The 17,882-nt window shown below is 38.4% G+C and overlaps 1 protein-coding gene across 23 annotated transcripts in view; it reads right to left on the bottom strand.

Annotated features, from left to right (window-relative positions):
• The window catches only part of PPP2R5E (protein phosphatase 2 regulatory subunit B'epsilon), a 169,879-nt gene that overhangs the window by 57,869 nt on the left and 94,128 nt on the right, over positions 1 to 17,882 (bottom strand). For all 23 annotated transcript variants that reach the window (XR_014059402.1, XR_014059401.1, XM_081509837.1 and 20 more), the window contains one exon: positions 4,506 to 4,607. Coding sequence is in view for 21 of the 23 variants with exons in the window: in XM_081509837.1 (XP_081365963.1) it covers positions 4,506 to 4,607 (102 nt within the window). In the remaining 2 variants the exon portion in view is untranslated. The remainder of the gene's footprint in view (positions 1 to 4,505; positions 4,608 to 17,882) is intronic.

Here is a 17,882-nt window from a genome sequence, read left to right on the forward strand (position 1 = left end):
ATGCGCTAATTTTATCAGTGGGAAAACAATTGTTTTGTTTGTTTGTTTCACAGAAAACATTTACTAAATACCCAAGTTGGAACAACCATAGTTTGTCAGGTATTCTTTCAGGTAAAAATGATACTTTATGAATAGTTACTTTAACTTGCAGCTCAGACAATCACACAAATGCTTTATTTAGCACAAGACAAAGATTCAGCAGGCTTTATGCATACTTTCCACTTCACCATGAAGAATGTTATTTTTAATGTGTACTCAAAGGTCCAGATTTAATAAAATTAATAATTTTTGCTGCTCTTTAAGGACATTTTAATTGAAATTGGATTTTTTTTTAATTGTAAGTGCATGGTAGTAGAGAAGGCAACTACTAAGTCAGTTTGACATTTGATTTGTGCTAATAAGGAAACAGCAATTGCAACCACCATCACTTTTACAAATATTAGGGCAAATGTCAACACGGTAAAAAGAAAGAATAAAGCAGTATTGTTATAAAACTAATTTTGACTTTGCAGGCCACTAAAAATCTGTTCTCAGGATCCCCCTAATGGTCTCCAGATACCACTAACCTAAATGTGTCACATAGGGATCTTGTGACTTTAGACTCTAACGTAACACTTATATTAGGTGTTTACATTAGCATTTTAATTTTCTATAAAATTCTCTTTTGCTCTCTGAAACTCTAGATTCAGAAAAACTTCCCTGTGATCTGAACATTGCCAAGTTGTACTTCTAGTCATAATAATGCCCGAGTTCAAACATACCCTAGAAGAACTATTCTTTTCTTCAATATACTAATCTTTCAACTTATAGTTTTACATCAGCATTATTCAAATAACTCATGAAAGAGGGTTTCATCTCTCTTTTGACTCCCACAAAATGGAGAGATTTCCATCTTCCAGGCCCAACTTGTGGGCTGGCAGGGCTTTCTGGTGGGATTGGCAAAGTGTCCTCTCCCTTCTTGAAAGCGGCTATGGTTTAAAAAAGTTTGGTGGAAATACTTCAGACACATTTATTAATAAGCATAAATGCTCTCTTTTTTACCAATTTTACCTCAGAATCAAAAATCTCCCTTGAGTTTCTAAAGGAAAAGACTAGGGGGGAGAATAAATTACTTTTCAAGGTCACATAAGTGAATTCTCCAAAGAACATACGTAAGAAAACTTAAGCATTCCAGATTTTCAGTCTCAAGTGTAAAACATTACAAATAACCCCTTATTTGTAAATGGAAGTCCTACAAAATCATATTCTACTAGAAATATAGACCAAATTTCAGAAAATATGCAAAGAATAACCATGGTAACCATGGGATGCCAGTTAAAAGATACCAATAACAGAAAAGATCAAACAAAACACATAGAGTAGATTTAACATTTTTTCCTAGTTTTAAATATCCTCAAAGATTCATAATTTGTTATGAGTAATACTGTATGTGCCAAAATTAAAATCAAAGCAGGAGCAGGACAGCAGGAGCTTGTGCAGGAGCAGACAATCAGTGAAAGCAATGAACATAGCCAACCACCCAACAACCACAGGGTGATTTTATTGTTCTCTACTATTGTCAGAGATTTGGTAATAAACACTGTGTTTGCTGTGTTTTGCTTCTCTCGTGGCTCAGATGGTAAAGCGTCTGCCTGCAATGTGTGAGACCTGGGTTCGATCCCTGGGTTGGGAAGATCCTCTGGAGAAAGAAATGGCAACCCACTCCAGTACTCTTGCCTGGAAAATTCCATGGACGGAGGAGCCTGGTAGGCAACAGTCCATGGGATCGCAAAGAGTCATACACAACTGAGCAACTTCACTGTGTTTCCTTGTAAAATGTGGTCCAGAAGCAGCAGCACACTGCAAACGCTGGAGTTATGAAAAAGTGAAAAGGCTGAGGAACGTGCAGTTTGGGTTAGGAAAAATCAACTGTCTGATCAATCATAAAGTAAGATGTTGAATAGTAGTGATTGGTCACTGCAACAAGAGAGACCTATCATGGACAGAAAGGGAGATTTCTGAAACATCCACCGGGGGTCTTTCAGTGCTAAAACCACCCATCAGTGAAAATGGAACAGTGACTGATTCGTGGAGTCAGAATGCACAAAGAAAACAGAATTCATGAGACAAGTCAGGAACCAGTACAAAGACAACCAGAAAGCCGAAGAGAGTGAAGGCCAGAGTGCCTACTGACTTGACCTTTGCTATGAATGAAGAAGGTTGCTTTGTGAATTTTAAGAGGTTTCTTTTTTTAAAATTTTACTGGGGTATAATGTATTTACAATGTTAGTTTGAGATGTACAGCAAAATGATACAGATATACATGTACATATATTCACTCTTTTTTAGAATCTTGTCTCATGTAGGTTTCTTTTGTGTGTTTGTGTGTGCTCAGCTGTGTCTGACTCTCTGCGATCCTTTGGATTATAGCCCATCAGGCTCCTCTGTCCTTGGGATTTCCCAGGCAAGAATAATGGAGTGGGTTGCCATTTTCTTCTCCAGGGGATCTTCCCAATCCAGGGATTGAACTCAAGTCTCCAGCATTAGCGGCAGATTCTTTACGACTGAGCCTTCGTGGAACCTGATCCAGTCTAAGTCGTGTTTTCCCCTGAACTAAAGAAGGGCCGAGAGGACTACAGGCTGAAACACATGTCAACAGAGATGAAACCAGCTTGTTCTGGAAGATAGTTTGTTACTTTAGATCTCCAAGGGCACAGATCTCAGCATCACTCTTCACTGTTGCTTTGGTTTTAAGAGTTTCAGATGAACTAATGGTTAATGTTTCTGTACTAATGACACGGTGTAAGCTTGACATTTGTGGTGGTGGAATTCAGCTTAATAGCTTCAGAAATTAATTTAGTCCCATGTTTTATAGTCATTAAGCTTAGGAAGGATTAACTGAAATACTGAGTTAAACGTTATCATACTTTAGGGGAAATTTATATCTATGGTGATCATAATTTACAGTATTCAAAAGCTCTTGCAAATAAATGGTAAGAATGGTCTACTGTCTCTCTTCAGAATGTAGACTAGACAACAAGTTGAAGCTCTGAAGGCATTTCCCTCCTCGTCTTTTCTACTACACAATGCGGGACTTTTCTGAGAAAATTATCTTTTTGTTTGCTTTGTTTTTTAAATTTCTTCCAGACAATACTGCACTTCTGTGACCTGATGCCAAGCATGAAGAATAAGACATGACAAAAAATCCATCCATTCAAAAGAGTTATTGCTTTTGTATTTTTTGGTCACAATCTGGGATCCACCATGAAAAGCACAAATAGTCTCCCAAATTTCTTAGACTGCAGAAAGTATGTCTGGCACCTTAAGAAAAAAAAAAAAAAACCAAGCATCTAAGATAGTAAATCGACTATAGGGTTTTAACTAATTTACTCCACTTGGCAATCATAGCAGGAATATATATGTATGACATGCCTAGGTGAAAGTTGAGAAAACACAGCCCCTGAAAGCTCTCCATATAACTAGGCGAAAGAGCATTACATATATATCTGCAGCAACCTTGAGCTGCCAAAGCAGGACAGGGAAAGTTGCAAATGTACGTCAAAAATTCTGAAGCAGGAAAAAAAATAAACCCTTATAATATCTCTAGGCCTACTCTCCCTGTTACAGTTTTCTGCCCTTCAGAAAATCAACTAGTAACTATAAGCACACTGCTACAAAGATGCAGTAGCTTCTGCCTCAGGTTAAAATGTACAAGGTCATATTCCTTCTCCATCATTCCCTCCCTCCTTACTAGCTGTTATGCAGCCTTGGAGAACAACCTAACTGAATGGAAAAACTGGCCTTAAGGTTCACTGTACTCACATTTCCTCGTTCTATTCCTTTGAGAGTCTGGTCTTGAAAGAAGGCAGCCAGGAAAGGAGGATGGTGAAGGGCTGGTGTGGATAACTCAACACAGTACAAATGAGCCTAATGCTGGGAAAGGAGATGCAGGGATGGTCCTAATCTGTCCTGGCACATAAGGGTAATTGGAAAACATGGCCTTCTCAGTGCAACAGAGCAAAACTGGCCTTCACACAAGCTTTTTCTCAGCTATTGCTCCTCCTTATGACACTGTGAAGCAGCTACTGCAATTTGTTTTTGTCCTTCCAGGCTAAAGAAACGCATTCGTGGTTATCACGAAGACAGGCATTCCAAGTCCCCAGGGTACCTAACTGCTGAAAATGAGGTATGTACTCTGTGACCTAATCACATCGAACTAATATTAACGTGAAATAGTTCTGTTCTTGTTTGAGGCTTCAGCGGGAAGATCACAGAAACGCTAATAAAACCTGCTGGCTGAGTGTGCAACCCAGGAGGGGCCACCCTGAAGCATTATAATACTTATTATTTTATTCTTTTGGCATCCAATTATCAACAGTAAGAAACATAAAAAGCATTCTCCAGCTTTCCAGTAATGTACTCTTAATTTGATTTCTTGGTGAATAAAGGCCATCAAGGAATTCCCATGCTAATCAGCTCATGGATTAATGGATCTTTCTTTTAGAACAAATGTTAGCTCAAAGTACCTGTAAGTGTGGCCATGATGCCTCAAGGGTAGGTTCATCTTCTTCTGGATCAAATTCGTTGCTGTCACTAGGAGGGAGAGTTCTGAATATATTGCAAGATACCTAAAAATAAACAAGCAGCAGAGTTAGCTGGAATGGAATCACCTCCTCGGCAGCCTTACACAAGGTCTTTGCAGCCAGCCAAAGGGAACCCAGATGACAAGAACACCACCAAACTGGAAGGAGACCCGGCTTTGAGGCCAGGACCAGCTCCAAGAAAAGCTGGGAAATAGAGCAGTACCTTCCACCCTCTTGAACAGTATTCCTAGTGCTTACAATGCCATCAGCACCCCAGGTCCCTGTGATTTTATGCCTTCCATCAAAGCTTGTGCTTCATTACTTACCAGTCAAGTAAGCTTCTCATTAATCAATTTACACTAAAATATAAATAACTGCTAATGGGCTTCACGTATTTCCCTTCTCAGGCTTATTCAAAATTTGAGGCTTTACAGCCATACTAATGGTAAATTTCAGGCATTTACAAAAAGCAAATCAGAAAAACTATTTCAGAACCTCGAGTCCTTACAATCATATCTAATCTGCTCTCAGCTGGTTTGTAAAATAGTAACAATGACCAGGGTAATTTACATCTGTGATACAAACTTCTGTTAACTAGGTACTCCTTTACTATAGGAATTTCCAAATTAAATCCTGGAGGCTCAAAGAATGGCCATGACTTGACAACTGTTGAAACTGGGCCACGAAGAGACGGGAGTTCATTATACTGTTCTACTATTTCTGCACATAGTCCAAGATTCCCGTGGTAAAATGCTTATTTTTTTAAATGCTGCTGCTACTATTTTGCAGTGACCTTCCCAGGGTTCCTTCCAATTTCTATTCTGTTTCTTGTTCTATTACTTATCTATCCTCTCCTAATGACTCAAATGCATCCTCAGATTTAAAAAATAAAACAGAGGTGGGGAGGGAATTCACTGGTGGTCCAACAGTTTGTGGACTCTGAGCTTTCACTAAGGAGCACAAGGGTACAATAGTTATTTGGGGAACTAAGATCTTGGAGCCTTAGGGCCAACAAACAAACAAACCCAAAAGAAACAAGGCAGGGGTGGGTAGATATTGTACCAGAAGCCTTTGCTGAACTTTCTATATAATACAGAAAATACTAGGCTATCATATGTTGTTCTGAAAGAGGGAAAAAGAAAGGCTCATATAATCTGAATGTGTTTACTCATTCAACAAATAATTGTTAAGTGCTCATTTCGTACACACACTGTTCTGGGCACTGGGACAATAGCAGTGAATGAAATAGATAAAAATCTGTGCCCTCCAGGAGTTTATATTCCAGTTTAAAGTCACAATTATCCCGATATTCTAGATATAGTCACTGAACTCAGATGAGTAAGCTATGGAAAGACTTGATTTTTACTCTAAGTGCAATGGGAAGCCATTAGTGGATCTTAAACAGAAAAAGGATACAGTTCAATTTTTTACTTTTAAAACAATCCCTCTGGCAGCTATATATGGAACAGACAGGAAGGGGACAGGTTAGAAGCCTATGAAAGTGGCAAGACATGATGATGGTTAGCAGAGAAGACAGAAATAGACTGATTCAAATATATTCTGGAGGTAGTATTTGCTGCTGGCTTGGAAGTATGGGATGAACAAAAGGAAAGACTGAATAATGAGTCATAGATGTAAGGTCATTTACCCAAGATGAAAATGACTGGGAAAGGGAACCGTTTCCTTTGCTTGCTGATTTTAGTGCGGACATCCAGAGATCCAGTTAGAAATATGTTAAAAGAGCAATATCCAGGAGCCAACCAGACACATGAACCTGTAACCTCAGAGGTAGACAGGTCAGGACTGGAGATCTATATGGACTCATCAGCATGCAGAGATATTTGAAACCATGGGACTAAGGGATCTTCTTGAAAGGAATAAATAGAAAGAAAGGAAAGGACCCTCAGATATCCAACATTTAGAAACCAGACATGGGTGTAGGGGGAGACAAGAAAGACAAATGGAAAGGAATAGGAAGTAGGAGAAAAAAAAAGATTTGAGTTTGAGGAGCTTAAGAGATAGGAGAAAAGAGTGTCTTAAGGAAAAAAAGATGACCACAGCATCAAATGCTGCTTGAGGAGGACTAAGATAAGCACAGAGCAGAAGCTACTGGATTCAGAAGCCCTATAAGGCGAGTACTATCATTATCCTCAATTTACTATTTAGGAAATAGAAGCCCAGGTGTTTGAGAGCTGAGGTTATTGTTAGTAACCAGCAGTTATGACTGAACCCAAGCTGTCAGGCTCCACCCCAGTGTTCTAGAAAAGTGGGTAGACTAACTCTTTTGCTCTTCTTTAGCTTAGATGACTGGAAAATAAAATTATCATGCTAGAATATTTTTGCAGTGACTAATTACAGCATGTACAGCACACACAGTTATTTTACTTTTGTCCCTTCTAATGATTATTAGAAATTATGTTTACAAAGAAACCAGTGACTTTTCAGATAATCATCAATCAGTGACTTCTCTTCAACCCGCTGCCAGTCATACTGTGTAATCAAAAGAGCAAAAATCTTTTAATTACTTGCTTTTCAATCTTCATTCAACTATGCGTCTATTGCAGAAACTGAGTTTTCATCTCAACTACATCATTTATATTTATTGTACTCTGTAATAAGTTTCATTTTCCTCCCACAAGATGCAAAAGTAAAACAGAGAAGGAAGGACAACTATATTCCAATAAAAATTAATTTATAAAAAGAAAGAGAAAAGAGAGAGGAAAAAAACAGGTCTTCTGTAGCCAAAAACAATCTGGGTAAAAAGACACAGAAAATTCTGTTCCTCTGTATTCTTTGACATTCAAACTCTTTTACAGTGGGGAAATATTGGGCTGCAGCAAGTATTTGTTTACATATTTGTCTCTTCCCACTAATGAGGAATACGCGATGTCAGATTCACATTTGTTTTCTTGGCACATATGAGTCTTCCAATAAAGGTTCACAAAAAGGTTTGGATACATAATACAAGTGTGTGTTTTTGCTTTAACCAAATTTCAATTTAAATTTTTGAGTGATTTAAATAAGCCTAGGTTATTTAACCTAAGATGTTTAGCTCTGCACAGTGTTCTAAGCCTCTCTTTTGGTCAAAGCTTCATCTCTCAATTATTGTCACATCAAAAGAATGCTGAATTGTGTAAGCAATCCAAACAGCAAAGAGTTCTAAAGGCATGTACATCTTACTTAGCCACACACTGCCACTTCTTCAGATCTGCCTCCCTTACAATGCTTTATTTAGTATACTCCTAAACATTCACCATGAGAAATGAGGAAGCAAGGATCTACTGGGCGGGACAATTAACAGCCAACTCAACTAATTAAGTAGTTCTCTAGAACAAACGGAAAGAATGTGAAAGCAAATCAAGTCAGACTTTCACTCTGCCTGGCACATCATGGTTGCTTAATAAAAATGTCATGAATGAATGAACCATTGTTCCCATCCTTGAGAATCTATCCTAAGAAACTAATCTAAGACAAGACTGAAAAAACTATTTAAAGCAATCATTTGCCACATTCTCCAAAAAGTGTAAAATTGGAAATAACCTTTAAGTCCAACATTAGAGAAGCACATCAATTCAGCAGGACACTGTAGAAGATTAAAGATAATCACTATATGGAAGCACAAAGAGATGTCAGAAATAAAGATTTAGGAGGAAAGATGATGTGACTATAATGAAAGTGAAAGTCACTCAGTCGTGTCTGACTCTTTGCGACCCCATGGACTATACAGTTCATGGAATTCTTCAGGCCAGAATACGGGAGTGGGTAGCCATTCCCTTCTCCAGAGGATCTCCCCAACCCAGGGATAGAACCCAAGTCTCCTGCATTGCAGGAGAATTCTTTACCCAATGAGCCACAAGGGAAGACCAAAAATACTGGTGTGGGTAGCCTATCTCTTCTCCAGCTGTTCTTCCCGACCTAGGAATTGAACTGGGGTCTCCTGCATTGGAGGAGGATTCTTTACCAACTGAGCTATAATGGTGTCAACTGTACCTGTACAGATAAGAGCAGATACGGATAACTCAGGTGGCGCTAATGGTTAAAAAATCTGCCTGCCAATGCAGGAGGTACAAGAGACATAGGTTCCATCCCTGGACCAGAAAGATTGCCTGGAGGATTAATTGGCAAACCACTCCAGTGTTCTTGCCTGCAGAATCTCGTGGACAGAGGAGCCTGGCAGGCTACAGTCCATGGGGTTGCAAAGAGTCAGAAATGACTGATCATACAGCACAACAACTAAAAGGAAATTAAGAAAAGCTGTATTAAAGCAAGAGGAATATGGATGAAACTCAGTAGCTGCTGTTCATCCTCTTGGGATACACCAAGTAAATTCTAAATCCATAAAAAGCCTAAGTTAGAGACATGTAGTATGTGCATTATGCCTTTAATTTCAAGATAAAAACAAGCTCTTGAATTTGTTTGGAAAAGATTATGATTGTCAGGAGAGTTAAAAATCGGGGCCTCTCACAATGTTTAGGGTCTACCTCATGGATGAATGGTTGAAGGATTGAATGAATGGACCAGTTGAACTATACAGCTGAGCTGCAAAATCATGAGTTTAAAATTGGGTCATCCTTGGATGAAAGTGGTGAGGGAGACAGTTCTCTAAATTCCCGAAGTCTTAGCCAGCACTGTGTATGTGTTAGTCCAATTTGGGAAAAGACCCAGTTGCCTTCATCAGATTTCTGAAAAACTTCCAGACTCTAAAATGGTTAAAAACCACTGTCCAAAATAATAAATATGCTTACATTAAATCTTCCCTTATCATGGCAGTCACTTCTGATTTACAGCCCAGGTTTTAAAAGTATTATTAAGTAGGTAACAATTAAATAGGTACCTAACAGAAGCTTTGCCAACAAAGGTCCGTCTAGTCAAGGCTATGGTTTTTCCAGTAGTCATGTATGGATGTGAGAGTTGGACTATAAAGAAAGCTGAGCACCGAAGAATTGATACTTTTGAACTGTGGTGTTGGAGAAGACTTTGGGAGTCCCTTGGACTGCAAGGAGATCCAACCAGTCCATCCTAAAGGAGATCAGTCCTGAACATTCATAGGAAGGACTGATGTTGAAGCTAAACTCCAATACTCTGGCCACCTGATGCGAAGAGCTGACTCATTTGAAAAGACCCTGATGCTGGGAAAGATTGAAGGCAGGAGGAGAAGGGGATGACAGAGGATGAGATGGTTGGATGGCATCACTGACTCAATGGACATGAGTTTGAGTAAACGCCAAGAGTTGGTGACGGACAGGGAGGCCTGGCATGCTGCAGTCCATGGGGTCACAAAGAGTCAGAAATGACTGAGCAACTGAACTGAGCTGAACTGGCAGTTGCATGCTTATGCAAATGTATCGTGACCACAAGTAGCCACCAGCATCACTCCTCACTGCGTAGAAATTTTTAAAGCATCTATGTAGCTAGATTAAAACGCACCCAGGTATTTATAAAGTCACAAACTGTCACTATTAATACATTTTAATGTATGAGGTTCTAGCCCTAAGCCTTCTGTTTTATTTCTTTCAAAATGAATTACCAGAAATGAACAAAAGTTTTTAAAGTATACTATCACTATTTTATTTTAATCTATACTGGGGTCAATGCAAAGAAAAAAATTAAGAAACAAGTGTCTTTGAGGTAAGTCTAATTCATTTTCATTTCAACAATATTAAAATAAACACTGAAAGTTGGACCAAACTAAAGGCTTGAAGGCACTGGCCTGGTCTCTAGAAAGTAGTGATAAAGACAGAAAGCAAAGCTGGGGGAATGGGAGGAACAGGTCTTCAAATCTGGATGTTAAAACTTCTCCTCAAAGACAGAAAACCTAGGGTAGGTGATTCCACTGAGATGCTTCTAGAATCAGATCTTGTTAGAGACTAGTAAGGTGATGGAATTCCAGCTGAGCTATTTAAAGTCCTAAAAGATGATGCTGTTAAAGTGCTGCACTCAACATGCAACAAATTTGGAAACTCACCAGTGGCCACAGGACTGGAAAAGGTCAGTTTTCATTCAAATCCCAAAGAAGGGTAGTGCCAAAGAATGTTCAGTCTACCAGACAGTTGCACTCAGCTCTCATGCTAGCAAAGTTAGATTCAAAATTCTTCAAGCTAGGCTTCAGCAGTACATGAACCTAGAACTTCCACATGTACAAGCTGGGTTTAGAAAAGGGAGAGGAACCAGAGATCAAATTGCCAACATTTGCTGGATCATAGAGAAAGCAAGGGAATTCCAGAGAAACATCTACTTCTGCTTCATTGACTACACTAAAGCCTTTGACTGTGTGGATCACAATAAACTGTGGAAAATTCTTAAAGAGATGGGAATACCAGACCATCTTACCTATCTCTTGAGAAACCTGTATGCAGGTCAAGAAGCAACACGTAGAAACTTACATGGAACAGATAACTGGTTCAAAATGGGGAAAGGAATACAACAAGGCTGTGTATTGTCACTTTGTTTATTTAACTTAACATGCAGAGTACATCATGTGAAATGCCAGGAGAAATATCAGTAACCTCAAATGTGCAGATGATACTACTCAAAGAGCAAAAAGTGAAGAGGAATTAAGGAGCCTCTTGATGAAGGTGAAAAGAGAGTGAAAAAGCTGGTTCAAAACTCAACATTAAAAAAACTAAGATCATGGCATCCAGTCTCATTACTTCATGGCAAACAGATGGGAGAAAAGTACAAGCAGTGACAGATTTTATTTTCTTGGGTTCCAAAATCACTGTGGACAGTAACTACAGCCATGAAATTAAAAGATGATTGCTCCTTGGAAGGAAAGCAATGGCAAACCTAGACAGTGTATTAAAAAAGGAGAGACATCACTTTGCCAGCAAAGGTCTGTATAGTAAAACAAGCTACAGCTTTTCCCTGTAGTCATAAACAGATGTGAGAGTTGGACCATCAAGAAGGCTGAGCTTAGAAGAATTGATACCTTCAAACCATGGTGCTGGAAAAGACTTTTGAGAGTCCCATGAACTGCAAGGAGATCAAACCAGTCAGTACTAAAGGAAATCAACCCTGAATATTCATTGGAAAGACTGATGCTGAAACTGATGCTCCAATACTTTGGCTATCTGATACAAAGAGCCGACTCACTGGAAAAGACCTGATGCTGGGAATGATTGAAAGCAAAAGGAGAAGAGGGCAGCAGAGGATGAAAGATTGAATAGCATCCCCAACTCAATGGACATGAATTTGAGCAAACTCCAGGAGATAGTGAAGGACAGTGAAGCCAGGCATACTGCAGTCCACAGGTTCACAAATAGTCGGACATAACTGAGCAACATAACGGCAACAAAAAAATCCAGTTCCACTGTAAGAAATCAGAAAAGTGAGGTCCTAAGAGTTGTGAGTTTTTCAAGGTAAAAGTGCCATGATCTGTCAGAGGGTTCTTGGGGTTCTTTGTTTGACACCTCACCTCTACCACCACCCCTGAGGACCATGTATGGACCTGCCTTCTTTATATCTCTCTCTTTCTTCCCTGATTCCCCTCACCAGTTTTTATTTGTTTTGTTTACCATTTTTATTACTCTGTTTTCCCATCACCCCCTTCTTAGGTTTCTGGTCTGCCAGTGGCCCTCAATGACATGCATGGACACTCTTTTTCTGAGAGCATTCAGACTCAAGCTGATGCCCTTACTCGGCACTGACACAGAAATAAAACAAGCTCTGCATCCCTGCTGTCTGGTTCACAGCCCTATCATCAAACATCTGGATGACTGCAAGTTTCCTCTCTGGTGTTCCTGCTCCTCACATCCCTTCTCACCTTGCCCAGTTAGCTTCTGAGTCCCTCTAGGGCTCTTTACTAATTTCTGAAAGCATGGGCGTGTGTGTGGTCAGTCGCTCAGTGGTGTCCAACTCATTATGACCCTATGGACTATAGCCCGCCAGGCTCCTCTGTCCAGGGACTTCTCCAGGCAAGAATGCCTGAGTGGGCTGCCATTCCCTTCACCAGATTCCTGACCCAGGGATTGAACTAGTATCTCCTGCTTTGCAGGCAGATTCTTTACCACTGAGCCACGTGGGAATCCTTAATTTCTGAATGCCTAGAGCCTAATATAGAAAAAATGGAAATAAATAGGGTTTCCAGATAAAATACAGGTTACTAGTTAAGTCTGAGTTTCACATAAACAGTTTTTGGGTCAAATATATCCCACACATTACATGGGGACTAAAAAAGGTTATTCACTGTTTATCTGAAATTCAAATTGAAGTAGGTGCCCTGTATTTTTATTTCCTAAATCCAACAACCCTAAAATAATACTAATGTTAATTAAGAATCCCTACCAGTTACAACTCAGTTGCAACTCAGAAGTGGCACCGTGACACAATGGGGAAGAGGATGAAAGCGGGATGCCAGGCAAGCCTAGGACCCGACAGCAGCTTGCGCTGGGGGACGGGCTGCTCTCTTATTTCTCAGTTCTTTGGTTTCTTGCTGATTGCTGTTAACAATGCTGTAAAGAAATAAAATTTGAAGTCTCGACCAAATGTGAAAGAGAAGACTAAAAAGTTTCTAAGCACATAGCCCACCTAGCAAAAGAAGGAGTGTTTAGGCATATTTTTCATCAGTTTTTGATTAAACAACTTATTTTATTTTAACCTGCAATATTAAAATACAACTACTAACATTTTAAATAATTAGTTAAATTACTGCAGGAAAAAAAGAAAAACTCAATATCCTCAATCTTTCTCTCCATAGAAACTACTATTTACACCATGATTTTGGTTGACATCTTGCTATTGTTATTGCTTAAGGAAAATAACTAGCCTAGCATACAAGAACAAAATGTGGAAGCACCTAGTAACTACTCACTAAATATTTGCCAGGATTAATAATGAACAAAACAGAAGGTAAGGATAATACAGTTGAGTACCGCTTTAAAAAAAAAATAAAAAACACCTATTTAACTTAAAGAAATATTAAAAAGTACTTTTTAAAGTTATTAAAGGAATACTTTTTATTTCCTTTCGTTATACATTTGTTAGCACTATTAATATTTAAGGCTTGGGAAAACCAAGCATGTAATGTGATCAGGGACACTTCCACCACAGTATAACAAGGTAACTTAAATTATCTTCCCTGTGCTTTAAAATAATACTTTCTAGATGATTAAGTCTCATCTTTCTTCAATAAAAGCAAGTGAACTAGTTAACATCAGAAAGGTTTCTCCCCCTTTCATCTGTGAAACTGTAATTTCAAATACTTATGCAATACTGAAATTATACTAGCTGTAAATACAAAAAATGACATCATAACTATAACATAAATTTTCCTGGGATTACATCTAAGAAGTAAGTTTTCTAACAAAAAAGAGCTATATGAATAATGTTAAGCAGAGAACATTCAAGCAAAATTCAAAGTGCCATTATTCCTCTAGCACTCCTCTAGCAAAATTTGTGTTAAGACCTCATGCAAGTAACAATTTCAATAATATCCCTGAGTTTTTTCATCCAGTTCTTCATTTATCATTCCATAACCCATCATGTATTAAAAAAGAAACAAAAGATTTAATCAAGTATTTATAAGCAGAGGCAGGACCCAGGAAACTCAATGTTGAAGCTAGGTCATCATGCATTATTGTCATAGTATTTTATGGTAGCCCAAAAGATACATCTAAATAGATACACTAAAACTAAATTTCAAAAGAAAATCTCATAGTAGTTCATCAACATCTGCCATGGACGCAATTTTTAAAAACAACCACATCCAAAATAAAAATGTAAAATGAAATAAAACTTACTTTATAAATCAGACATTTGAACAGAGAAGACTGATTTCCAAACATACTAGAATTTGTATTAAGCATTCAAACTCTAAGAAATAAAATTCTAACAAAATTTGCTTAGGTACACCTTGCTATGCTATATAATTTTTGTGACATAAAAGTAACAACATATACATATATAATGTCAAGTTACTTTTGGTAACACCTAATTTAAGAATTCTTAGTGATCTCAATGATAAAAAAACCTTCCAAACCTGACTCTCAGCCCCTTTTAATTACAGATAAATAAAAACAAAGGGGAAAATCCCAAAGCACTTGTAATTATGCGCAAGGAAATTGCAGCAGATAAACTATTTTTTAAATTGATACTCTAATTAGGAAACAAATGGTAACATTTTAAACTTTCAATTAGCACTTAATTTAATTCACTGGCAATCCCTTCAATCAATGTTTTGAAAGACAAACCATGTCTTTTAATTATAAGAAATCTCCTGTAGTCTCCACTTCAGACTAGGTACAAATTCTCTTTTTAAACCTCACTATCTACATGAATGGACAAGGCTGTTTAAAACTTATCTAACTCATGGAATCATTAAAATCTCTTATTCTAACATAAAGACAAGTCCTTAGCACTAATTCTAAAGAAGAGAAATTTAATTAAATCAGTATAACAACTTCTTAGATTATGAGCCATCCACTACAGGTGTCATTTTATTCTCTAATATATTAAATACGGTAAGTGTCAATGAAATTAGAAGTTTCAGACAAGCATTTCTACAAGTTATTATTCCAGACATGCTCACTTGAATATGATTCCTTGAACCAAAACCACCTCCACGCAGGTCACAAGCACAGGTCTTAGCAACACAATAGATAAACAGGTGTGTCAAGCTACTCCAGTAAGGTTGTTCACATTTTCATCATAAAACCATCTTTGTGGACAAAGCTCTACTATACCTTTCAGAAAACATTCACCAAACCAGAACCAAGACAGAGAGCATTGTTTCCACATGACTAAGAAATATGCCCGTGAGACAGTTGTGCAGTTTGTTTTACAAGATCCAGAAGTCTAAAAGAGGATTTAAAAGATTTCTAAAGTCAACGATTACAACCTAATTATTGTTACCCATTCATCATCATATTTTAAATCTGTACTAATAGGGCTTTCTAGGACATAGCAGCTATTCTGTTAAAACTGATTTCTGAAATGAGGCAAAAAGAACATTTTAAAATGATAAAAAAAAATTTAAAAAGAAGCTTAGCAATCAGTTGAAGAAAGAGAGTAACAAATAACAAAACAAACAAACAACAAAAGGAAGCTTAAAAACTTGTGTTACCCAATTAAAGTTTTTCAATACATAGCCAAATTCAAAAGATTGGAGTAATAGAAATCTCAGGCATTTTCCTAACTCACAAGGATACTAACATTTTTACTTAATCAATATTTCCTTAATCAAGTTTTCCTTTCAAAATCTACTAGGTACACACACTATTCAGATTACACAGACTGGGAAAAAAAAAAAAACCAACCTGTTTCACCGATGTTATTACTGCTGCTGGTGGTGGTGGCAGTAGTTGATAATTGTTATGATCAACAGATATAACTGGATTTTTCTGAAAATAATTTGATCCCTTTAGACGACAGGTTTCTAGAAGGATCAGAGCACTGACAACTGTACAGGAAGAAAGGAATCTGTCCATGAGAAGGACAGAGAATCAACAGAATGTGAATGCAGATCAAATACAAGTATCAGGTGCAGTTCTGAGGAATAACATCAACAGTTAGCTACAAGGAGACAAAAGGGAGAAAGTGTGTGAAGGACAGGCCCGTCATTTTTTGTTCCACTCTCTCTGACCTACGCCCATCAGAAGACAGCAAAGACCAGTGGCAGGAAAAGAGACTGGGAGGGTGGGGGGATGCAAGGGTAAGAGGAAGACATCTGAGCAGAACCCCTCCATGTACACTTACATAAAGTTCAAAATCTTGGACAACTAACTGGAAGAGAGGAGTTAAACCCACAAAATCGGCATTCTTACTCACAGTGTCACACCCAGGCATACGAAAATGGGAGACCTATCTGAGAGGATGGCACCGAGCAGTGGGCTTTCCCCACACACAGCGAGACCGGCTGGGCTATTTCCTTATCACAACCATCCTTTCATCCTCCCAGGAACTCCCCTTTTATTGGTGCCTTTGGATCTTCTCTCTTGGGCTTATCTAATTCTCCAGAGAAGAAGCATCCACCTCCAGAATAGTGAGTGACATAAAGGATCTGGGAGCTGAGTGGGGAAGAGGGTTAAGGATCTTTTCACTGAATACGCTTCCCTGCTTTCAGAAAGGTACTGCTGCTCTGAACCAATGTCCCTGAGTTCGGATTCGCTTCAGTTTAGCCTCTCCAGAGAGTAATCCTTCAGTCTTCTGCTGTGGGTTGGGAGGAGCAGTCATCTGGCTGCCCGGTTTGGTAGAAGCAGTTCCGGCTATATCTTACACAGACTGTCCACCAAGTCTGTTTTCACCCCAAGCACCCTTACTTTGAAAACTACCTTTCTGCACCTTCTGGAATTAATGCAGTGTGAGCTGGCAATTTCCAAACTATCCTTGCTATGGACTAGGATTCAACCTTCTCTAATCAGCCGTGGTAGTGATCACCAGTTCACATTTGCTTTATGGTTTCCAAAATGTTGATTCTGAGATCTCTCCGTTTCACTTTTGTCCTGTGGGTTTTATTTCCTTTCAGTAATTTCTGTGCGGTTTCAGAGATAAAGGAAGTAGACATATGGGTGCATGTGTTCAATTCCTGCTATTTACTCAAAAGTTAGCCATCATTTTCTGCAAAGTTATTTCTTCCATTCTTCAATAACTTCTGCAAATTCAAGCAATTTAATTTTCTTATGCAAATACATCAATCCTCCATTAGTGGGAAAGAATCCAGTAGAAGGTCAAGAAAGTTAAATGGCACCTGCTCTGACCTCAGTCAAAGAAAAGTGAGAGACCCCCACATCAAGTTTTCTTTCTCAGAATTAGCACCAATCGCAGTAAAAGGTCTTAGTGTCAAGCAGAACAGAAAGCAAAGCACATTCTGGGTCTTGGAATATTAAATATAGAAGTCAATGAATGCCTCAAAGTCATCAATTTCACCCAAGGAACAAGTACACACATCTCAAAAGAGAGAAATCATCACTAAAACTCAAGGTGGAACAAAGCTGAATCCTCAGCAAGAAGTTCCCGTCTCAGTTTTCTGTCACCTTTTCTACTATGATTTCTGTTTCCAAGGCACTAAGATGTCCTTAACTCCATTATTTCCAATTATGTATAAAGCAATTCTGACATCTCAGTAGATCTCAAATTCACTCTAGTCAAAACCAATCACATCCTCCACTTCCCCATAAAGAGAATTCTCCTTTCACCTTCCTCATTCTACCTCTTGAGAATTTTCTTTAACTCTTCCTCTTCATTATCTGCTTTATGCAACTTATTGAGAAGTCATTTTATTTATTCCTTCATAATGTGTCTTGGGGTTAATGGTGGTGTTACTTCTAATAGTGGAAATTTGCAAGCAGTTTAAATGTCTTCCAAATGGGAAAACAGTTAAGTAAA

The sequence above is a fragment of the Giraffa tippelskirchi genome, chromosome 7 (genome assembly GCF_054371585.1).
Source record: "Giraffa tippelskirchi isolate mGirTip1 chromosome 7, T2T-mGirTip1v1.2.pri, whole genome shotgun sequence".
Classification (NCBI taxonomy): domain Eukaryota; kingdom Metazoa; phylum Chordata; class Mammalia; order Artiodactyla; family Giraffidae; genus Giraffa; species Giraffa tippelskirchi.